Genomic DNA, 25,748 nt, shown 5'->3' with positions numbered 1-25,748 from the left:
TGTCCCTGGTTTCTCCCACCATGGCCACCTCCATTTGATGAATCAGCGGATGTGGTTGTGCCTATCGCACAGGATTGGCCAGCGGAAGTGATAGTGTACAAATTAGGTAGCACTTTGATTTTCAGTTGCTCTTGGGATTGCTGGTCATGGAGAAAGCTGTCATCATCAAGGTACCTCTCTTTCAATTTCTTGTTTGTATGGGTTTTGGTGTAATGCTTCCATTACCTGTTCACAGGTAATGAAGTTGGTTCTCAGGGGACTAACTTGGGGCATTGCACTTGCCTTTGTGGGACTCCGCATTGGAAGCAGCTTCTTTTCTCACGTGAGAAAACCGGCATCTGTAACCATAACTACACCATCCAGACCTTGCATAGAATTTGCAAACCTGTTTTGGTTGGGGTGATGCTTAGTCTCCTGTGCCAGATACCGGCGTCTTACCATCAGGCTTGGCTGTAGATCTCCGTTCCCTGCTGTGTCCCTCAGGCCGAGCTGGGTGAAGGAATCTACAATTTCGTCCATAGCTGCACCTACCAGATCGGACAAAGTAAAAGCAAACCTTCTCTTGGGCTTGTTTGCTTTGATCTTTTGCTGCTGATAATTCTGGCTTGCTTTCACCGCTTGTTGTTTCTTCTTCGCAGTTCTGCTGTCCATCAACGGATAGAGCAGAGAGCAGAGTTTTCTACTACTGCTCCATCTTGGCTATTTCTTTCCGCTGATGAAATGGAATCCGTTGCCTTCGTTGCAGACGAATCGGCTGCTGTAATATCAACAGAAGAGCTATTGGGATTTTCTGCATGATCTGCCCCTGTTCTGACATTGCCTATAGTAGTCGTAGATTATGTAGTTCTGTTAGCCAAGAAGTCAGATTCAGTCTCGGAACCCAGGTCAGGTCATGTTTATAAAAACTTAAGTTAGATAATCCAGGAGATTATGATTAATTTGAGTCATATCAGAAGAAGATCTTGGAAATAAATTCTTATGGAATGACTAAAGAGTTATTCTTTGTTAAAGGTGACCTGATTTGGAAGAGAGACCAAGAAGATGGCCCAATAAAGTGATTCCTTGTTTATTACGACGGGAAGTGATCCGGTTGAATATGATGTCCCTTCGACCGATCATGCTGGTGTTAACCCTACCGGGAGTATAATCAGGTCCGGGTATTTCGGGTATGGCATGTCGAGGGATATTAGGGCGTGTGCTCCATGCAAACAGTATAACAAATCTGTTAGATATGGAAAATGCTCCCTGATTGATTATTCTCGACCTGGTCATGCACAGACAACCGTGCTCTTCCGCAGAATGTAATTCAAGGAAAGGAATTATATTGTTTTTTTAATGGCTAAGGCTATCGATAAGTATTGTTCCAGCATCGGTTCCCCAGCTTGAGTTTTAGCTGGACCGGGGTCGACCTGAGGCGGAACTTAGCAAAGGATAGGCTTCTAGTCCATATGGTATTTCATTCCTGTTAAAGCAATCCAGGTGTCCTTGAATTATGTTGGCAGGATTTTCTGTTGTTATACAGGATTATCCGTTGTATAAACACAGGATTCTCCGTGGTTATATAAATACAGGATTATCCGTTGTATAAATACAGGATTCACTGTTGTATAAATACAGGATTATCCAAATACTCAGTTGTTCTGGAATGTGCATTAGACTCGGTCACTGTACGGTTACCTTGAGTTTAGTGTACTTGCAAAATCATGGATTGTATTAACGGACTGTAACTCTTTATATATTCTGTAACTCTTTATATATTCTGTAACTCTTTATATATTCTGTAACTCTTTATATATTCTGTTAACTCAGTGTCCCCCGGTTTGTTATGCTCTAATAGGAGAGTTTTTGAGATTTTGCAATATCTGAGATATATGCTACAATCTAATTAACCGGGAGGAATGTTGTAAAATTGCCTTTTGTAAGCCAAATTATTGTACCCTATTTCGCGGACGCGTAAGTTCATACATGTCTTGGATGCGCTTACACGTCCGTCCGTCGCCAACCTCTCAAAGACGGGCCTATAAGAGTCCCGGACACGGGCCGTCACCTCATTCTGGATTCTGATGAGCTGTTGACACACACACTTACTCCAGGATCGCTTAGTTTCCCGAATCATGGACTCCCGGCTCACCTCAAGACCCGGGAGTTAGCATGTTAGCTGAGCATCTTCAGCTATGCTGAGCTTAGCTGAAGGACAAGTAGAGATAATATAAGGTTAGTTTAGTGTTTAGTCGGTGTCTTGTCTTTCCTTCTCCATTTCATACATTTCACCGCATCGTAAGTAAAAGTACGGTGGTAACTCCGCCATCATTCATCTGTTATTATTCTACTCACCACCCGTTTTTACTTCAACATTGTGATTGCAGCCATGCCCATGTCTACAATTTACTAGTCTTACTAGCCTTAACTTCTTAAGTTAAGGGCTAGGTGATAAATAATGATACAGATAGCCTTAAGGGCTCTCTCAAAATGTTTTTTTAATTATATTATTCGAGAGAGCCTCAACTGGCTCCCATACCCCTGCACGGAGAGGTATGTAAACAACATCAAAAATGTGTCCAAAATCACACTTTCCCGCACCCGACCAATATTGGACAGTGGCTTTGATAAATTGTGTGGGACTTGTGATCGTAATTAATCGCAGAATATCATAATCAGAGGTAAAAATAAAAAATTAAAAGCAATTTTCTTACCAGACCGATCAGCTTAGCTTCCTTTTCACGTGTACCGTGTGAATTTACGATCTCTACACAATGGTGATGACCTCTGACTGGCACTTCCGTAATTGTGGGTAAATTTACGGAAGTGCCAGTCAGAGGTCATCACCATTTTGTAGAGATCGTAAATTCACACGGTACACGTGAAAAGGAAGCTAAGCTGATCGGTCTGGTAAGAAAATTGCTTTTAATTTTTTATTTTTACCTCTGATTATGATATTCTGGGATTAATTACGATCACAAGTCCCACACAATTTATCAAAGCCACTGTCCAATATTGGTCGGGTGCGGGAAAGTGTGATTTTGAACACATTTTTGATGTTGTTTACATACCTCTCCGTGCAGGGGTATGGGAGCCAGTTAAGGCTCTCTCGAATAATATAATTAAAAAAACATTTCGAGAGAGCCCTTAAGGCTAGATACAGATATATGATGTTGATACCCCTGTATAAAAAGGGAGATAAACAAAAATAAAATGCGTTCGTATATTCACCCATTCTCGCAACCGACGAACATTGGATTTGGAGTTTGCTAGAGTAGACTAGAGAGTAGTCCTCTCTTTCTTCTCATAGTCATAGACCCTACAGTATTACAAGTACAAAGCACTTTAAAATCGGCTAAGAATTTAACAAAAATTATGAGAAATCGATACCAGAGTGATATCGATTTTATACTTACGGTACCTTCCATCATATGTACCTGATGATAATTAGTTAAGGTGCGATTTACATTACAAAAACGGTGACCTACATGTACATGTAATATCGTAAAGTAAGTATTGAATTTTTGAAATTTTTGACACTTGTTCTAAAGGAGCAAGATCATCTGCTAACATGGTGCAAAATCAGCCTGAAAATTCCACCTGATGGAGGTGATCAATCCATACAATTATCTGTGTAACTTACAGCTCTCTACATGTACATGCCAATTCCCTTTATTCTTCTCATACAATTTTGAAAGATTCAATGTAACTTATTCATTAAAGCTACTAAAATGTAATTTTACTTCTAACATACATGTACACACTAATTTCACAATCGTAATGCCTTTTGAAAAAACAGTTCTCAGCAATTCAGTCATTTGACTATACTGTGAATGTCAATGTTTTTCTCTTTTATAAATGTTATTGTTTTTACCGGAATAAATCATTCAATAATAATAACCTTTATTACTGGATCTACTGGCAGATGTTTTAATTTCTACAATCATCTATCGCCTGCCTGAAGCTTATCTCACTTTCTTTATCTGGCTGGTTCTTCTCAATATCATACACATTTTAATACGTGTCATATATTCACATGACTTTGAAATTTGTTTCATACCAAGTCTGCAGTCAGATCGTTAAAGAGGAAGGCCACCCGAATATTAAGTTGGTTTCAATAGAAAAGCATAAAATGAAAAGAAAAGTTCAGGTAAAATTTGAGCCAATTCCAATGAAAAATAAGGAAGTTATGATATTTTTAAAATTAAGATCAATCAAATACGAATTGGCAACACTGTGACGTATCTTGCGAGCTCCTCTCCAACTTGCTGTGTACAGAAAATTTCATAAACTTTCATTTTCTTTGTTAATGCTGGAATAAATGTATTTCTTACAGGGGTTTAAGGCTGCGACGAGTAGTCGAATACTCGAGTACTCGCACTGTTGACAACTACTTGAGTACGATTTCTCGTACTCAAATAGTCGGCCGCCATTTTTTTTTTGGCCCGCGCCTCGCACTGTCCAGGTTGACGCTTACCCGTGCCAGGGAAAGCGCCGTCCGCCGGAATGGTACCGTTGGTAAAAATGTTTCCCAGCTCAATCACTGTCAAATAACCACTCAGAAACTGGGACCAAATGTCCGTTTCTGTTTGGACTCGGGAGGAAAATGTATTATTCTGCCATCTTTGGTTTTTAAAACAGCATTGTTTACTGTGTTTATTATTATTAAATTGGCGCCTTCAACTGCAACTCAGAGTAAAATTGCATGCATTTTCAGCGAGGAACCTGGGAAACTGCCGAGTGGTATGGTAGTGGCAAAAAAAAAAAAAAAAAAAAAAAAAAAAAAAAAAAATTATAAAAAATTATAAAAAAAAACATGGCGTCCGAATATTCGAGTATTCGCCTGTAAGCCTGGGAGTGTACTCGGGTATCTCATTACACGATTATGCACAGCTTTACAGGGGTTGTATAAAAACATTCATTGTGTTTACAATAGTTATATTTAGGGCAAAAATACAGTATTGGTATGTATAATTGAAAAAATTCTTATGAGAAAACATAATTTTTTTAAAGTTTGATAGTACAGGGCAAATGGGAGTGGACCACAGAGTTGCCAATTTGTGACTGATTGATTACACCTTCAAAAGCTCATAAGTTTCTTATTTTTAATCAATTTTTGCTCAAACATTCACTGACCTGTTTCTCTCATTTTTCAGCACCTATTATTAAAAACCAACTTAATATCAAGGTGGACTTCCCCTTTGATTAAAGCCTCCCGCAGAGTTATCTCACTGAATCACTGTACACTGTAAGGTGCAGAGGATTATTGTATGAATTTTAAACAGTTATCAATGCACAACAGGAGAGGAAAATCTAGCTGTGGAAAACTTCAAAAGTGCTTTTTGGAAAAAGAAATACCAGTAGGGATAAAATTACTGCAAGAAAAAGTCATGGTTTTCAATTGGCAAGATAAGTTTGAAATTCAGGAGAATCATGATAAGTACAGGTAAGAGAAGTTTTTGCTCTGTACTGATATTTTATTATCATAGTTTTGTGGTACGTAGATCATGCAAATTTTGCAAAATGGATTTGCATTTTGTGATTAGAAATAGAATATATACTGTAACTGTGTAAGTGAAATAATGCTACATGTTGGGCTTTTCTACAGGTTGTTGGTAATAACTAATACCGTAATATTATATTTGGTTCTTGTATAGCGCTTTTATCACATTAAAGCGTCTATTTGCGCTTCCTAATAGCTTTGGAAATTAAAACCCTGGCTTTAGCATGGCTGCCATTATATAGCGTTCTAGCAATTCCAGGAATTAATTCTATTTAATTCTATTTAGTCTGTTCCATAAAGAAATTACACTGTGTCTCATATTACTTGTAGTTTGATGCTTGAGCTGCCAAATACATATAGGGATTAACAGGTTTTGACCACGTTGTGTACATGTAATTGATTTCAGATAATGAAGGGGGGAAATAAACATGCATTTTGTTTGCATGTTAAGTGTACACAACATGATTTCTTGCCAAGTTTCACAGGCACACATGTACATGTAGTCATCTAAATGTGTGTTAATGCATTTGTATAAAACTATTTTGTTGTGCTATTTTCTTCTCGATTCCCCTTCTCGATTCCCCTTAATCTATACTGAACCTTTTGCTATGCTTATAATAAAAATGTAATAATGATTTGATTATTTTGTAAAAGAACATGGACTCTAGTGCACAGTACATCAGCAATACCAGCTTTTTAAGATTAGCAGATGATAGGCAGAAATGGAGGGCCAAGACTGCCAATGTCTGTATGAATACTGACACCTGACAATGATAATAATAATAATAATAATAGCCTACACCTGTAATAGTCCACTCCAAATTTTATTAAATCGAAACGGAATGATGATGATTCTAGTGAACATTTTATTTTTTAATGTACCTGTATGTCTATTTTTGTTTTATAATGTGATTGTGGCAGTATATTTCAAATAGCAATATGTGTTTTGTACATGTACCTTCAATTTTCTCTTTTGGTGAATCATATCAATCTATTCATGTTCAAGCTCTTATTACCAATCATGTGAAAGAGTATATTTTGACTAATACATGATGATAAAAATTTTGTCGGGAAACCGCCTACTAATTGATATATTATAATATTATAAATTCGTTTATCTATTGCTGTGTGAGAGATAAACGCATGTGTCGCGCATGTGTTGCGCTCGTGTGCATAGTCCCATATACATCTTTATGTGTACAGTACTTGTAACTTTACAAAGACTGGGCCAAATTTCTTATCATTTTGATGATTCCAGAACCTTGCAGTACACACCAATACTTATATGCTACATGTACATGTAGATGATCAACCTTTTCTAATCGATTCCACCACGTTTCTTTCACAATGCAATCGCATGACCATAACTGGTCCTTATCTTTAATGCTTTCAATTCAGACATAAAGTTTTCTCGTTCAGCAAACCATGAATGAATATCAGTAATGTCAATGAGGCAGTGTCATTTTTCTCTTCTTTTTTTTTTTCTTCTTTCAAGGTTGTATTGAACAATTAATGGAGGTTGATTTCGTGAGGGACATGTTTCATTTATGAGATTGTGGCAGTGCCATCAATGGGCTGATTTACTTTTCACCTTCAATAAAGAATGTTTGTAAATTGATGTAATGTAACAATATAATCTTTCTTGTATCCCCCCAGACTTGCCCAGGGTTGTATTTAACCAGTGATGAGGCAGACTACATTATAAGCTCAGGGGCTGTGAAGCAAAGCAGACTATGTCAACAAAAACACAAACCCCTTCTTCTTTTTCTATGGTCTTTGGCAAATAACGAACAAAACACTTGGAAGTTCTGTGTGTGGATACCAGACTGCACTAGAATGTCTCTCACTCCGACGATGGAATGAGCAATCAACGATATTCAACAAGAACTTGGCTCAGTCCCGAAGAATCTCCACCCGCCTCTGTCTGTTCACTACAGTTCAACCTCCTTGAAGTTAGGATTCTTAAAGCCACACTGTCCTAATGGTAGCTACTTGCTCCCTCTACCAGTATATAGAAAACTTCCCCAATCGGTGCCTGTTGGTCCCTCATGATCCTCTTTTTCTTATGTTAATTGAGAGCTGAGTTGATGAGATAGCCACCATTCAGTGACCTCGCTGTGTGGTATAATCCCTTCCGGCTGAACTACCGGTAGTACAGCCGCCCTTTAAATCTTAAAATGGCAGGTGTTAGTTCACGAAGGATTCCAGCAGCTTCGTGCTATCTTCTGTTGACCGTCGTTTTCGCGTTCGTAGCGGTAACACCAACGAACGCAGAGAACCCTAAAGTTTACAAGGAGGCACTGAAGGTGAAGGCGAAGGGGGCTCAATGGGAGATGCCGGTCGGAGGGGCAGTGGCCAGACGCGCCCAACGAGACGGTTACTGGCTGACCAACTCCTGCGGGAAGCTGACCGCTCTGATGCAGACCAAGAAGAAGGTGATTGACAAGCTGAATCTGACCATTTACGACGTTGATCAGAATTTTCAGCTGCCCAAGGAAGAGAGGGCCTTCCAGATACATACCTTTCAGATCTTCCAGAAGGAGATCAACGAGAGTGAGAATGAGATCTTCATGGCCATTAATGGACTACAGAGGGCGCTCCAGGTATGTTACACTCCGTGCCATTGATTAGGAGAGTTTGGCCAACCCGGTTCGAGTTGGACACAATATTGGGACTACTGCTTTGTGGGGCAAGCACAAAACAAAAGAATATATGCAATGTTGTGACCCAGTGAAACCAAGTTGGCCAAACTCTGTGTATATATGGCTCTGGTTACACTCAGAACCATCTACATGTAAACACAGCGTTAGGACAACTTAATTTCAGACAGCATGGAATATATTTTTTTGTTTTGTGCTTGCCCAACAAAGCAGTAGTCGCCCTATTGTGTTCAAGTCAAACCAGGTTGGATAAACTCTTCTAATCAATAGCACCGATTGCACTTCTTTCAAACTTCAAAAGAACTATTACGTAATTAATTGCAACAATCACCACAAAATACATCCATGTTCATATGTGTTTTTTTCCCAAATAATCCTTTTTATTTGTTAATAGGCCTGTTAAAATGTCTATTACTACAATTTAGAGTAACCCTCACAGAGTTGGTGTGCATGACTAAAATAATTGCCAGCCCTCACCCCCCCCCCCCCCCCCTCCTTTCTCCTTTTTCAAGAATATTCCCAAGGTCTGCAAGGAATGCCATAAGAATGCATCATTTATGCATCCATGTACAGTGACACCTGCTTTAGCAACCACCTGTATAGAAAGAGCACCTGTCTATAAAGACCACATGATCTGTTTCCCTTGAATAGGGTTTCTCATTGAAAATTTGAAGTGTGTACTAAAAACCTTGACATAAAGACCACTTTTCTTGTCTCCTTTAAACGGTCTTTATATGCAGGTTGCACTTAATGATGATTGCATTCATAGATGCATTCTCAAGTTGAAACTCAAATGTACTATTTCACAATAGAATCCTAGAGACTTTAATCTGTTTAAGCTGTAAGTTTGAGCAAACATTCATCGCTTGCCTTGAACATATTTAGTCATACACAAAATCGAAAGATTGAAAGGAAAATCAAATATGTGATATATGTTTTCATTTGTGTTGGTACAAAATGTATGTTGTAGTAGCGGAGTACGTTGATAGTGACTTTAACCCAAAGCAGTTCAGATTTTCCTAAAGGTTTAAATGAATCGGCTTTCCTCCTCAAATTGGCTTTCTTCCTCAAATTCGCAACAAGGGTGCTTTATTTCTTTCTCCTACACGGTTTAAAAGAAGAATAGAAATTATATACATGTATACATGTACGTGTATAGATGTATAAATTAAATGAGCCAGTATGAATAACATTTACCTAAAAATCAACAAGAAATTGCCAATTTGCACATGAAAATAGTGATTATAAATTTCACTCTGCATTACCAATTCAGATAATTAAAGCCCCAGTGCACTACTTATAGCTTCTTGCGCCCTCTATACAGCCAATAATGCCTAAGCGGTGCCTGTTGATCCCCCATGATGCCCTTTTTCTTATGTTAAAGGTACTATGTCCCATATGCAGGCCAAAAAAAATGAAAAAGTTAAATTCCAACTGCATTTGAAAGATAATACTTATTTAGAACTTCCCTAAAAAAGGTGGGGCTTGAAAATGTCTTCAAGTGGGAAAATAATGACTATTAGTTGTCAAATCGACTTTAGAGCTATAGAGCCCCAAAGTAATAAGTCTTGATTTTTAGAAGATTGTACCGAATGGTCATACGTTTTATGCTGCGCAAAGATTCAATCAATTTAATCTTGGCCATCACAAGAAGTGAGTTATTGATGTAGACAAATGCTCATCTACCCTGTACAACTCTTTTCATGTATGTTATTACCAAAGAAGAAAAAAAGCCAGTCAGTCACTCAATAGTGTCTGACAGTGAAGTCTAGCAAGTAAACGGGTTTCCTTGCATAATTTGAATTTGAGGACACTGCTAACGTTTAAATTTCACAGATAGGACATACATGACATATTCATAATTCCTGCAAAGTTCTACAGAATTTGAGGTTGGTTGCAAAAGGGACATAGTACCTTTAACCGAGAGCTGATTCGATGAGATAACCACCTGTCAGTGACCATGCAGGGAGGTCTAATCTCTCCATGCCAAACTAGTGCAGAGAGGCTGGATTCATTTTTATTAAATTGCTCTTATTCCTGAATGCTTTCAATGCCTTGAATGCCACAACATACTGCATTAGATATGGACTCAAATCTTTCAACGATTCTTTCCGCTTTCTGCTCATGTACATGTACAAGACATAATTTAAAGCATTCTGAAAAATAATTTAAAAAACCACTAAAAGGTAACACTAAACTGCTATGGATTATTCTCCTTTTCTTTTTTCACATCTTGCATTGGTTTTATATGGGATTGTCCCGTACGTCACATTTCTTAATTTGATTATGTGATCAACACAGAATTTTTGTAATTTTTGTTAAACCTATTTTTTGTTAGGTATTCATCTAAATTAGAACTTCCTAGAATGTCTTTTTTTTTTTTAAATTATTTTCATAATTAAAATTAAACAAATTATGATCAAATTGTGACGTACGGGACATCACACTTTGGAACCTACCTCATTTGCATAATAAATTAATTTTGAAAGTTTTTATATTTTTTTCCTATTTTCTAGCATGGTGGTCTACAATTCCTGAGGTATTTAATTTTAAACAAATAATTCAAACGAGATACAAAAATAAAAATGTAATGTCCCGTAGGTCACGCTAATTAATAAAAATCAAAGTTCGTGACCTTGGCATTCTTCGTATTTGGATAATTTTTTAATTTTTTTATCAGATTCGTAAAATTCATAGTTTCAGCTTTAAAATGAGGTATAGTTTCCTAAATATATATAAAGATGAAATTCGGCCCCCAGAGGGGACAATAGCTTGGACCTGCCCTAAAATGCATTCACTCATATCCCCTATGTGACAGGGCAATTACAAGGACATCATTAACATGATGGAGAGCAGCCGTCTGCGTCTGGATGCCTTGCGAGAGGCGACCCTGATGGAGGAACAAGAGTTCAATGACCTGGTAGCTGCGGAGAAGAAGCAGGTAGCTGCCAAGGTTCACCTTCAGCATCTCAACTTTGGGAATTCCTCAAACCACACCAAAGTGGAGACTATTCTAGATGAAATATTTCAGGTTAGTCCTTTTTAAATGATGGTTTTATAACTTATTAATCAATATAATTTATCAATAAACAGAAATAACGATGATAGTGACGATGATGATGATGATGGTGACATTGATAATGGTGTTTAGTTTGGGATGTATGCACATTGTAAATTTATATTTTCATATTATCATTATTATTATTATTTATTTATTTTTATTTAATTTTTTGTTGTTGTTGTAAATTAATGTTGATGGTGTTGGTTGTGTTGTTCCTATCATCATCATCCTCCTCACCATCATCATCATTATTATCAACGTAACTATCATCATCACCATTACCATCACCATAAATAATCATCATCATTGATCATCATCATTATTATCAATGTAACTACCATCATCGTCATCATTACAATCACCATAATCATCATCATCATCAACATCACCATCATCATCATCACCATAATCATCACCATCACCATCATCATCATCCTCATTGATCATTATCATCACTATCACAATTATCATCATCATCATCATCATTTTCTAGTTTATATTGTGAGTTTGAATGTGAGTCACAACTTTTCATCTTGTACAGGAGGTAGCTGAAGCGGCGGATAAGCTGGAGATTGACATAGAAGAACATGCCTTTGACAAGAGCAAAATGGTGAGTTTGCTTTGTTTATAAAATGAATAATAATGAGAATTAATAGATGATGTAGAAAAGCGAAAGTGACAAGCAGGTGCTGGCAAGCATGCCAATTTTACTTTTAGATACCAAGGACTGTATTCCGAAAATGATGTTATCTATTATGCTAAGGAAAATGCTGTTGACTGTCATAACAAACTCCAAATTTGCGGGACTAAGACCCCGTTCTCACTCACTTTGAAAGTGGTCTTAGTTAGACCGCTCCAGACCGCTCCAGAGGAACGGGTCTTGAGGAACGGTTTGCGAGCGTTCACACTCCGAGCAGTTTTTATGGCTCAAACCGCTCCACGAGTCAAAGTGGTCTTGTTGCTATGGCAGCTCAGGTAGGCGGGTCAATTATTTCGCATGCGGAATCCAAACCCTATGTCACCTGATGTCCCGTTCGCGACGCGTCCCGTATACATGTATATGTGTAGTGCCTGCCCGATCGCTCATCGCGCGGAACGTCACTTCCGTTCAAAGTACGCTTTCCGTTCACATTGCACGTTAGAGCGCTCTGGAGCACTCTTAATAAGACCCACTCCTCAAGACCACCTCGGAAGGTGGACTTCTGGAGCGGTCCAGAAGTCCACTTCCTGGACCACTTTGACCGTTCTCACTCACCTAAGAACCGCTCCTGAGGAACGGGTCTTAGTTAGAGCGCTCCAGAGCGCTCCAACGAAGTGAGTGAGAACGGGGTCTTACACTTACCATTGGTGCTTGTACAGATGTCTCTTCTAATTTTGCACAAACACCTGTAGCAAGCTTTGCGCAGGCATTAATCGATTACAATTACACTTGCTGTGCGTGAGAAGTGGCAAAGCATGTAGTGGAATAGACAGAATATATACCGGTAATTAAACCTGCTTTTATTAACCCCCACCTGCATCGAAAGACCAACTGTCTAGAAAGACCACATTTCATGTTTCCTTTGAGCGGTCTTTATATACAGGTTTCACTGTTTTCATAACATAATCATACTGTGTACAGTATCAGTGTACATTATCACTTCATGATGTACACTGTAAGAATGTAACAAGGATATTATCTTGCTCTGTATTCCTTTTGAGACGTTCATTCCACATATTTTTTTGTTTGGCGCAATAACTTTTGAATCAGTGCCTTAAAAAATACATCAGATGGATGAGTAGGAAGGGCAAAAGTGTCTTAAAGGGAACCAAAACCTTCATATTAAGTTACTTTTATTGTAAAGTTTAAGATATTTGAAAAATATCAGTGAAAATTTGAACAAAATCGGGCAAGGAATAAGGAAGTTCGAGCTTTTTGAAATGACTATTTACTATAGGGCGGTATTCAATTTGATGACATCATCTGTGGACAACTCTCCATGCCATGTATGCAAGTAGGCTAAAATACTGAAAGCTAACTCATTCTTGACGCACCCACCGTATGGCAGCATACTAATTAAATATGTGTACAGAGCGTACATTATGTGTGTTTATTTAGCTCTCGGCTCATATACAGTAGGCGTGTTTTCATCAGCTTGAGTTTGCCAAAAAAAACCACTATTTTTAGACTCAGGATATTATTCCGAAGACCGATACGCTCATGACAAACTAGCCCGGATGGGCGCAAATTAGCCCGCTATTTCCCAAATAGCGGGATATTTTGGAAACGACCTAGATTTCTCAGGATATTTTCACGACCAAGTAACTGCGAGCTGATGAAGACGCAAATTAACTGGCTAATTTTGGAACGGGATGGTTAAAAGAGCAGGTTATTTGGCAAACACGAGTTGATGAGGACAGGCCTAGTTTGGGTAAGGTCCCAAAAGCGTTTTGTCAGCTTTCTCAGATATCAGTTTATAAATAGCTAGATATTGAATATTCTAAGCCAGTGTATTCTGAGGTTTTCCTCGTCATGTCAATATGTGTCTGACGGCCATGCCTTATTAAAGGGGAAGTCCACCCTGATATGAAGGTGGTTTTCATATATAACTGGAAGCAGAAAATGTGGTCAGGGAAGATTTGAGCAAAAACCGATTGAAAATAACAAAGTTATGTCTGGCATATGGATGTTCGAGTACAAGTGGAACAAATATGAGGACATATTCAACAAGTTATATGTTCCAATTTCATTTGTACTGTACTATTAAGCCATGTAAAAAAATATACATGTTTAGCGTCCCTGCCCGCTTCCTATTTTTTTATTTATTTTTTTTGAATTTTTTTTTTTTTGAATTTTTTTTTTTTAAAGAAAAAAAACATGAAAAACACTAATAAAATGGATCTATTTCTGATTTTAAAAAAAAAATTGTCGGCGGCCATCTTGAAAAACAGCCCGACTGACAGGGAAAATGTACAGAGCAGCCATTTTGAGCGGCCATTTTGAAAGAAAAAAAGAAGAAAAAAGACATGTTTTGTTTTTTATTTGGCCTTACTTCTACTGTTTATTATCTTTAAAGTGATAGTTAACTTTTTGGCGACAATCATTCCACATTTTGTTGTTTGGTTTAATAACCTTTTAATTCAGAGCCCTTGAAAATATTGCCAAACTCATTGGTAGAAACTAGAAAGGGCACAAATTTCTACACAACATGCATCCATTTTAATTTCATAGCTTTATCGCATTTGATGCCAGAAATTTTGAAAAAGGAAAATAGGCTTTAAAATCCTTAAATTGGCAACACGTTCAGAAATTTGAAATCGTTTTATTTTTCTCTCAAAATTTGCCATTTATTCAATTTTTTTGTTTAAAACATTCTTGCCCATAAATACTGTTTTCAGAAACATAGCATTTAATTCTAACAATATAGAAGCAATAAAGAAAAAACTTTGTTGCCTATGTGAAAGGCAATAGGTGATCAATTTAACCCTAAAAACAAATACTGTCCTGAAACGAGTTTAAACCAGATCATGACTGCATGTACCAGGTACCTCACCTTGTTTGGTATGACGGTCTCCATTGAGTGAGAGGAAGATCAAGTGATGCTTATGAATAATGCAGGATGCTTTGTAAACATATACTATACAGATCCCAGTTTATTTAAAATGCAAAAGTGAAGAGCAGAAGTGTTTGCATTAGGGCTGCGACGAGTAGTCGAACGCTCGAGTACCCGCACTGTTGACAACTACTCGAGTACGATTTCTCGTACTCGACGTACTCGAATATTCGGCCGCCAAAAAAAAAAAAAAAAAAAAAAATCCCGGTCACCTGGCACTGTCCAGGCCATCACTTACCCATGCCAGGGAGAGCGGCGCCCGCTGGCATGGTATCGTCGGTAAAAATGTTTCCCAGCTCAATCACTATCAAACTCACCACTCAGAAACTGGGACCAAATGTCTGAATTTCTGTTTGGACTCGGAGGAAAATGGATTATTCTGCCATCTTTGGTTTTTAAAACAGCATTGTTTACAGTTATTAAATCGGCACCTTCAATTGCAACTCAAGGTAAAAGTGCATGAGTTTTCGGAGACGGACCTGGGATACTGCTCACGTGGTATGGTGGTGGCAAAAAAAAAAAAAATAAATAAATTAAAATAAAAAAATAAAATAAAAAAAACATGGCATCCAAATATTCTAGTATTCGCTTGTAAGCCTGGGAGTGTACTCGGGTACCTCATTACACGGTTGTGCACAGCCTTGGTTTGCATAGTGTATGCCACATGGAAACTGCCTCAGTAAACTACCAGTGCAAAATAAGCATTTTTAAAAGGTACAATCATTCCACATTTTAAGTGGGTTGGCTCAAAAACTTTTGAATCAGAGACCTAAAGAAATATGCCAGATGGATGAGGAGAAAGAGCAAAAAATTTTGCAGACACTGCATCCATTTTTGTTTCATAACTTCATTGCGTTTGATCCCCGAAGTTTTGAGAAGGAAAATAAGCTTTAAAATCCCATATTTAGCAACACATTGAGAGATTCTGAATGCTTATTTTCGATCAAAAGTAGCGATTCTCTAAACTTTTTGACAAAGTTAGTACACATTGTAGTTATTGCTCTTGTAATAGACATTACATTTTATGAGAACAATGTATCTCTATTAAAGAAACTCATTGTTGCCAATTTGAAGAACAGCATGTGATCAATTTAGCCCTTAAAATAATCCTGTCATGAAAGGGTAAATGTGCATCCCCTTTTTCATACCTACTTGCCATATATGGAAATGGCTCTTTACAATTTGGCTCTTTTGGATTTAGCTCAAATTGTCATCAATATTTTGAGTGTGTAATAAAGTTTTTAAGACACTCTCTGTTGATTCTTATAATGCTCAAACACCAAAGTACAAAACTGACTCAAAATCGGCACTTTTGTGACATTCGATGACCCCTAAATAGTGAAATATAATCAATAACAAAAAAATACTCTGAAAATTTGAATTGGCCCTGTCGATCCTGGTGAAATATTTGGTTTTATAGCATTGCATGCTACTGGGGGACACATTCACTTACCTTCAGGGGATAAGTGGTCCGCATCTACTTGCCGACTTTTTATATTTTCAAATGGGGGGGGGGGGGGGGAGTCAGTGCCCTGGGCCCCCTGGTAGCGTTTGAGATACTTGAATTGTCATTTTAAGTTTCAATCGTTTAATTTTACCCCTCCCTGCAGGCTAAAGGATCCCAGATCGAGGCTGTCGTCCGCATCGATGAGATCCTCGGCAATTACAACAACCCCAACTCTGAACGGAAAAGAGCGATACAGCCTGGGATGAGTGTACTCGTCGATACAAGTAACAATCAGTATGTACTTACCAGGCCGAAGGATACAACAGTGCCACTCGAAGATCATAATTTTATAAAGGTAAGGACTTTTAACAAGAAACATATGCAAGAATGTTTTGTTATTTTTCTCGTTAATATTTTTTCATAAATGCATGATACTACTCCACATGGACAGCAGTGGAAAAAAAAGAAAAGAAAAAAAATCTTTTTCATGGGAGATAAATTTAATTTGCTAATTTAAAGGAAGTGTAGCATGACAAGACCACGTGTCTTGCCAACCGCAGCAATCATGTGCGTGCAACATATGCGAAACTGAAGCGTGATGAGAACTTTGGTGTGTTTCACGAATGCTGACCATGTAGAGATTAAGTCGCTGACTACCGTTAATCAAGTCCATTTGTTAAAGTATTTGACAATCTACACTCCCTTTAACTATTGGTAGAATGAAATGTGGATAACTCAGTCGAAAAGTGTTATGAGAAGCAAGATTGGGTAGTGAAATTCGTGTGGATTTTGTATAAAGTTACTCTTCTCTAGTTTGCGGTGATATTTATGGTTTTACAGTTATTTATACTGTAGAAGAAATATAATTCTTTCTTCATATTATACATTGATATTTTCCTTACTAAACATTGAAAATATTAATACTGCTACAGTGTAGGACCTTGTATAATAATGTGTGATTTACTTTGTTCTATTGTTTTGATGAGCAGCAATACTTTTAACCTGTATTTCATATTTCATTTTCAAATCATTCTTAGATTTCAGGTTGTTTTCATATACAAGACCACTAGCACACATACTGTACATGTATAATATTTGGAAAATCAAAAGATTTCCCTGTGAAATCTTCCATTGACACTATAACCGTGTATGTAATTTCCTTGTTGACAGGATATCATTTTAATGGTGGTGTTGGCATCCGTCCCGGGCTGGGGAATCAGTTTCCATATTCAAATCATTCTTATAATTCAAGTTGAGTTCGATCTGGGAAGAGATGAAAAATAACTTGTCAGCGTTATCATTTTATTATGCAAGTGTTGAAGAACATCAGATCAAAAATGTTCCCTGAAAAGCATGGCTCTTCAAATGCCTTAATATTCTAAATATGGCATGTGACATCATAAAAATCGGGACTGATTTTTATGCCACATGTTTGTGTAATCCCATATCTTTTTGTGTACAGTGCTTGTAACTTTACCAAGACCGGGCCCAATTTCATTTTGATTACATAACCTTGCAGTACACACCAATGCTTATATGCTAGATGATTAACCTTTTCTGATCAATTCCACAAGGTTTCTTTTACAATGCAAACGTACCATTAGACCCCACACCTACATGTTCCAGTATGCTGTGTGGAAATCAACAGGTTTCCTTGTGAAATCTTCCAGTAACTCAGTACCGTAAATCTCCGTGTATAAGACACACTTTTTTGCTGCCGAACAAAATTGAAAGTCGGGGGTGTGTCTTATACACAGGTAAAGTTTCAATTTATGCAGACCTGCCAACCAGTACGATTTAGTCGTATTTAGTATGATTTTTAGAAGCAAATACGACAGTACGATTTTCCTTAATAAAATACGATTTTCAAAAAAAAAAAAACTATTTTTTTTTTTTTTTTTTTTTAATATTTTGTGTGTGCGTCCGCCATTTTCAATGGCAAAATGTCCATTCTGTCCTGTAAAGTATCCTACAACATCTCACATCAGCAATTTGGGGATGTTTATTGGTTCATCGAACACACCAGTCGTGACGAAATAATGCATATTCAACCAATGATCAATAAAAAAAAATCTTCCTGTAGGTAGAAACTGTAAGAGGCATTGATTCGCAAGAATACAACTTTTGTCAGTAAAATACAACTTTGACACTAAAGAATACAGTTTTTGAACTCCAGAGGTTGGCAGGTCTGTTTATGCCCCTCGATCTGGCACTACATGTATGTCTGGCAATTTCTCCCAGCTCAGTAATCGGTGTGTTGACTCACCACTCGGAAAGTAGAACAATACTCAAATTTGTCTGTCATTTTGGTTTGAAAGTAATCTTTCTAACAGATCTCAATATGTAGTCTATCATAATAATTCCTCCAATTTTTCTTCCATTACACATGGCGTACCACAAGGTTCTATCCTAGGAACTCTACTGTTTTTAATTCACATTAATGATCTTACAAATTCTTCTAAAAACAACATTGTTACAATTTTTTGTGACAAGTTAACAAGCACAAATCGGAGCCCACCTCACAGTTAAATGAAGTCCTTCTCCTTGTGGGTTTTTTAACACAGACTTCTCACATTTTTTTTTCTTTTTTTCTTGGCCCCCAAAATAGGGGTGCGTCTTATACACAGAGATTAACGGTATTGCTTTTCATTCTTTGACAGGATATCATCTTGATGGTGGTGTTGGCATCCATCCTGGGCTGGGGAAGCAGTGCAATGGGGTTTCCTGCTATGTTTGGTTACATCATGGCTGGCGTTATACTAGGATCAGATGGGTGTAATATCGTCAAGGTAATGATGACGATGGTGATGGTGGTGGTGGTGGTGGTGATGGTGTTGGTGATAATGATGCTGGTAGTGATGGTGATGATGACGGTGATGGTGATGACAATGGTGGTGGTGGTGGTGATGGTAGTGATGGTGATGATGATGATGATGGTGATAATATTGTAATGTTATTTATGTTTTATTAAAACATGTTCTCATGATGATAGTGATGATGGTGATGGTGATGATGATGATATTGATGGTGATGGTGGTGATGATCATGGTGGTGATGATGGTGATGGTGGTGATGATGATGGTTATGATGATGATGGTGATGATGATGGTTATGATGATGATGGTTATGATGACGGTGACGGTGATGATGATGATGATGATAGTGATGATGGTGATGATGATGATGATGATATTGATGGTGATGGTGGTGATGATGGTGGTGATGATCATGGTGGTGGTGATGGTGATGGTGGTGATGATGATGGTGATGATGATGAAAGTGATGATGGTGATCATGATGATGGTTATGATGACGGTGATGATGATGGTGATGATGATGATGATGATGATGATGATGGTGGCGATGATGATGAAAGTGATGATGACTGTGATCATGATGGTGGTTATGATGATAATAATGTAATCTTATTTATGTTTATCAAATATTAAAACTTGTTCTCATGATGATAGTGATAATAATGATAATAATAGCTCGTTCTTATATAGCGCTTTTCAGGACCGGAGGTCCTCACAAAGCGCTTTACAGATAAGTATATTATTACCCCGGTCATTGATGATGATGGTGATGATGATGATGGTGGTGAAGATGATGATGAGGATGATGATAATGGTTGTGGTGGTGATGATGATTATGATGATAACAATGTAACGTTATTTTTTATCAAATATTAAAACTTGTTTTCATTCTCTTTTCTTCCCTCTTCAATTTACAGGCAGTGGTACAGGTGGAGAGCCTTGCTGTATTCGGATCTTTCTTCATTCTTTTCTCTGTTGGGTTAGAATTCTCTCCTGAAAAGATTAAAAAGGTAAGTGCAAGTTTTAAAAAAGAATTGTAATGGATACCAAAACATCTAAGATGCAGCATCATTCATGCCTATAAAACTCTTTTTCATTTTGACTATTTTGTTAAAGGTAATACAAAGTTTTGATATGGGGTCATGGATTTGGTTCAAATGAACATATTGTATTTAAAGCATAATTATGCGATTTTACAATATTCAGTGATCGTTGTCACGGTTGAAATCAAGTCTAAAGTGATAAAATTATAAATAATAAACTCTCAAGGTCAAGATATTAATTAAGCTACAAAACAATGTTTCTTGACTAAAATCGACCAATTTGCTATTCCCGTTTGGAAATAATATATCACATTTACATATTCTTAGATTTTCATGGTCGCAGCTACCATTGTATGGCCATAGGCGCTATTTGAAATTGAATATCAAAATTTACCGGGAGCACCAGTAAATTTTTATTATTCAATTTCTCGAAAGCCCAAGTGTTTTAGGGGCTAAATTTGCTAGTGCTTATAATACATCCACAGGTGTATTCAAATATATCAAAATTGTAAAGAATCACTATCCAGCCAATTTTCAAAATTTCTTTGTATTACCTTTATTAAAGGTAAAGACCAGTATTGGAAACGCCCCAATTTCAAAAAATGAAATGGAAGCTCTCATTACCTATCATGTGAAAGAATATGTTTTGACTAATACATGATGATAAAAAATTTGCCGGGAAACCACCTACTAATTCATATATTTGGTAAATTTGTTTCTCTCATGGTCTGTGAGAGATATTCTTCTTCTTCTTCTGTACGTGTCGACAGACTTGTTAGTCCATATAAAGGCACGGAAACGAAGCACATGGTCATGGAATAGAGCAATCTTTTAGGAATTGTAGCGCGTGGGACCTAAAGGAATCAATTGATCCTGTGTTGATAACACTATCAGGTAACTTATTCCAGTCCTTGCACGTACGAGGGAAATAGGAGAACTTGAAGAAGTCTGTCCTGCAGTACGTCTGTTTCAAATGATGGCTATTGCTTGTTGAGGAACGACGGGATCTAGTAACAGCAAGAGGTGTTAGGGTCTTCGGGATGGCAGATTGTCCGCTCTGGATCTGTTTCATGAGGGCAAGTCTTGCAACTTCTCGCCGATGTTCAAGTGAGTCCCAATTCAGATCCCTCAACATGTCCGTGACACTAGCACGTTGGTTGTAGTTGTTGTTGACAAATCTTGCAGCACGACGTTGGACCATTTCCAGCTGCTTGATGTACTTGGTTTCATAGGGGTCGTAGACACTAGCTGCATATTCTAAATGAGGTCTTACTAGCGAAAGATAAGCAGTGCTCTTGATGGTTCTCGAACAACCTCTAAGATTACGCCTTAACATTCCGAGAACCCTGTTAGCCTTCTTGGTAATGTGAGCATACTGGAAATCCCACTTGTATTTGTGGGTTAGGAAGACTCCAAGGTATTGGTGATGTTGAACTGGATCCAGGATTTGGGCATGAAGAGTATATTGGAAACTCAACTTCTTCCTCTTGTTGGTCATATTCATGACGAAGCATTTCTTAGCATTAAATTATAATATAGGGTAGTCCCATATACATCTTTCTGTGTATAGTGCTTGTAACTTTACGAAGAATGGGCCAAATTTCTTATCATTTTGATGATTCCAGAACCTTGCAGATGCTAGATGCTTGATGATCAACCTTTTCTGATCGATTCCACAACGTTTCTTTCACAATGCAATCGCACGACCATAACTTGTCTTTACCTTTAAGTTAAAATTGATTGATTTCAGTTATATCTTGTTAAAGGATGGGGCTCTGGTGTTCATCAAATTAACTTTGTTTCTCACTTTATTCCATTGTTCTTGCACAGGTATGGAAGGTAGCTCTCACCGGCAGCGTAGCCATGAGTGTGCTCATGATCGTCTACGGGATTCTCTTCGGTTACGCCTTGCATATCATACCCAGACAGAGTGCTTTCATCGCCGCCTGTCTGTCTCTCTCCAGCACTCCGCTGGTCGTCAAGTTCCTCAGCACGAGCTCAAACTCCACACGCGGCAGAGATAAAGAGGAAGGTCAGTGAGATAGCCATGTTTGTTTGTTTGTTTGACCTGACTGCTAAGAAAGCATGTTTATGCTTGTAAGTAAGCAACCTGGGGACCAACAGCTTTAAGTCCTCTCCGAGGGACTTGGTAAGGAACCCAGGACCTCCCAGGTGCAATGTTGCAGACTATGATTACAGTTGTACGCATGGCACGTAAAGCAATAATGTTCAGATAGATCTCACCGTAGCCTCATACATACATACAAATTTTCTTTAATCTTTTTAATTTGACTTTTAACCTTCGACCTCTTTCATGCAGATGCTACAGATCATGAATACAGCCCCACCCTCCTCAGGATACTGGTGATGCAGGACGCCCAGTTAGGTCTTCTTGTAGCCATCATGCCAATGCTAACTCCAATACTAGAGAATAAATAAAACGTTTTCAATTTGACCTCTAACCCTTGACCTCTCTCATGCAGATGCTACAGATCATGAATACAGCCCTACTCTCCTCGGGATACTGGTGATGCAGGACGTCCAGTTAGGTCTTCTTGTAGCGATCATGCCTATGCTAACTCCAATACTAGAAAACAAATTAAATCTTTTTAATTTGACCTTTAACCTTTGACCTCTCTCATGCAGATGCTACAGATCATGAATACAGTCCTACCCTCCTCGGGATACTGGTGATGCAGGACGTCCAGTTAGGTCTTCTTGTAGCCATCATGCCTATGCTAACTCCAATACTAGAAAACAAATAAAATCTTTTTAGTTTGACCTTTAACCTTTGACCTCTTTCATGCAGATGCTACAGATCATGAATACAGTCCTACCCTCCTCGGGATAATGGTGATGCAGGACGTCCAGTTAGGTCTTCTTGTAGCCATCATGCCTATGCTAACTCCAATACTAGAAAACAAATCAAATCTTTTTAATTTGACCTTTAACCTTTGACCTCTCTCACGCAGATGCTACAGATCATGAATACAGTCCTACCCTCCTCGGGATACTGGTGATGCAGGACGTCCAGTTAGGTCTTCTTGTAGCCATCATGCCGATGCTAGCTGGGGCCGAGAATGCCTTACCCAATACCAAAGAAGAGGTGTCCATACTCACCAACATTGTGGGAACTTTAAGGCTGATTCTTTGGCTGACATTAGGTAAAAGAGATTAACTTTATTAAATTTTTTATATATTTTTTTGTATGCAGTAGTTTAAAGGAAGTGTCACATAAATCAGGCTATGCACCATGCTCATAGAATTGTCTTGGCAGCAAGAAAATTATAATAATAAAGAGGTTTAAATTTAACCCATGGTTTAAAATTAGCGCAAAATAAGCGCGACAAGGTCAAAGGTCCAACATTAAGACAAGGTAGGCTTAATTTGTGCTAATTTTAAACCATGGGTTATGTAAATGAGGGTTAAACCATGGGCCATAGTCGGAGGATGGAGTTGACAATTTCAGATTCCAATGCTTAAAGGGAGGCTTTACTACTTCAGCCAGAAGGGATTGGCCACCCAGTGAGCCAGCGAGGTCACTGTGACAGGTGGCTATCTCATTAACTCAGCTCTCATTTAACATAAGAAAAAGAGGATCATGGGGGACCAACAGGCACCGATTTGGGAAGTTTTCTATATAGAGGGAGCAAGTAGCTACAAGTAGGACAGTGTGCCTTTAATGATCTCTAATAAATGTTTAACTTAACTAATCAAGTGACCTTTGACCTCTCCTCCAGCCATGGGAAGCATTCTACTCTTGACCTACTCCTTCAGTAAAATAGTTGTACCCGTCATCTTCAATCGCTTAAAACGCGAGGGCAACAAGGAGATTCTACTCCTAGCTACAATATCCTGTGTATTTATCATGCTCATGGTAAGTTGTATTGTATTTATTTTTCGTCAATTAAAAAAAATCAACAAATATACATTTACAATCATAAAGACACTCTTATAAAAGGAAGACGGAGGGATGGCCCTACTCAGCGTTGTGAGCATAACAATGCTGTTTTGCAGAGGGTCCCTATAGACATAAAAGACACGTAAATAAATAGTACAGGAGTAAGGAAAACTTGCAACGAAAATAAGAACTTACAATAATGACAAGATCGAATTGGAGTAAAAACAAGAAAAGGGAGTTGTTGTTTTTAACATGGACATTGCAGATCGTGTAGCTAAATCGATGGATGTGTGCTTTGATTGACTGAAGGTATGAATAGAAGAAAGTGAGGAGGAAGAAAAGAAAAGAATGAAGGAGTGAAAAGGAAAGGGAATAAATGAGCGATTGACCGACTAAAATAAGTGAGTGAATGATATAAAGCTTATCTGCACTAGTTTGGCAAGGAGAGATTAGACCTCCCTGCGTGGTCACTGGCAGGTGGTTATCTCATCAAATCAGCTCTCAATTAACATAAGAACAAGGGGACCATGGGAGACCAACATGTATCGCTTAGGCATTGTTTGCTATATAGGGCGCAAGTAGCTTACAAGTAGTGCATTCCCACTTTAATTTGGGATGAAAATGATACATGTGTAGGAGAGGGAATAATTGTTTTGAAATCTCACTCGCTGACTTTTTTTTTTTAATTCCTCATTTCTTAAAGGGAATAAATGAACGATTGACAGACTGAAATAAGTGAGTGAATGATTTAAGTTCGGAGGAAAATGATAAATGTGTAAGAGAGGGAATAGTTGTTTTGAAATATCATTTGCTGACTGTATTTTTCATGTTTCGCACTTCATTTATAGGTCATAGACTTGCTAAGCCTATCGATGGAGCATGGTTGTTTTCTTGCCAAGTGCCATGATGACTACGTTAGGTCATATACTCCTAGAACAATTAATTCAAGGTGGGACCCATTTTTAGGAGGGGGGGGGGGAGGTTGTTTGCTGCTTGTCTAGGTCCCTGTTGCACAAAACTTACTATTGATGGTAACTTTACCATCAATGGTAACTACCATGGAAACCTTGATTTTGATTGGGTGTTGAGCCCTATTACCATGGTAGTTGCCATTGATGGTAAAGTTACCATCAATGGTAACTACCATGGAAACCTTGATTTTGATTGGGTGTTGAGCCCTGTTACCATGGTAGTTGCCATTGATGGCAAAGTTACCATTAATGGTAAAGTTATCAATAATGGTAAAGTTACCATCAATGGTAAGTTTAATGCAGCGGGCCCCAGATTATTCAGGGGAATGATTGTTTCTATATCTCATTCGCTGACTGTTTTTTTTTTTTCTTTCATTTTCTCATTTCATTTTAGATCACAGACTCACTAGGCCTGTCTATGGAGCTTGGTTGTTTTCTCGCCGGAGCGATGTTAAGTACTTTAGGTCATTCGTTCATAGAAGAATTAAATGTGTTGGTGGAGCCCATTAGAGATGTCTTCGCTTGCTTGTTCTTTGCGTCTATAGGTAAGTTTACCCCCTCTTTACTGCGGTTTAATGAATGGAATTGTTGACTGGGTTCATTCTTTCATTCAAAATGGTATTTATTTTAAAAATAATCATGCATCGCAACATAATGTTGAATCGTGCAAAATTTACCATCAAAATGGTAGTAACTTACAAGGAACATACTTATTATATATGTTTATCTTATGTGTATGTTTATCACTGTCCTGTAATATTTTATAAGAATAAT

General features: G+C 37.9%; 1 protein-coding gene across 1 annotated transcript in view; it reads left to right on the top strand.

Moving 5' to 3' along the window:
* The first annotated feature begins 6,784 nt into the window (after positions 1 to 6,784).
* Positions 6,785 to 25,748, top strand: part of LOC592145 (transmembrane and coiled-coil domain-containing protein 3) — a 29,268-nt gene continuing 10,304 nt past the window's right edge. The window contains exons 1-10 of the mRNA XM_030981731.1: positions 6,785 to 8,085; positions 10,961 to 11,173; positions 11,745 to 11,813; positions 16,407 to 16,598; positions 18,904 to 19,032; positions 19,977 to 20,069; positions 21,933 to 22,134; positions 23,084 to 23,266; positions 23,843 to 23,979; positions 25,369 to 25,519. Coding sequence (XP_030837591.1) covers positions 7,660 to 8,085; positions 10,961 to 11,173; positions 11,745 to 11,813; positions 16,407 to 16,598; positions 18,904 to 19,032; positions 19,977 to 20,069; positions 21,933 to 22,134; positions 23,084 to 23,266; positions 23,843 to 23,979; positions 25,369 to 25,519 — 1,795 coding nt within the window. The 5' untranslated portion in view covers positions 6,785 to 7,659. The remainder of the gene's footprint in view (positions 8,086 to 10,960; positions 11,174 to 11,744; positions 11,814 to 16,406; positions 16,599 to 18,903; positions 19,033 to 19,976; positions 20,070 to 21,932; positions 22,135 to 23,083; positions 23,267 to 23,842; positions 23,980 to 25,368; positions 25,520 to 25,748) is intronic.

This window comes from Strongylocentrotus purpuratus, unplaced genomic scaffold (genome assembly GCF_000002235.5).
Source record: "Strongylocentrotus purpuratus isolate Spur 01 unplaced genomic scaffold, Spur_5.0 spur5_scaffold_12, whole genome shotgun sequence".
Classification (NCBI taxonomy): domain Eukaryota; kingdom Metazoa; phylum Echinodermata; class Echinoidea; order Camarodonta; family Strongylocentrotidae; genus Strongylocentrotus; species Strongylocentrotus purpuratus.
The sequence above is the reverse complement of the archived record's forward strand: the minus strand, read 5'-3'. Positions and strand labels throughout refer to the sequence as shown.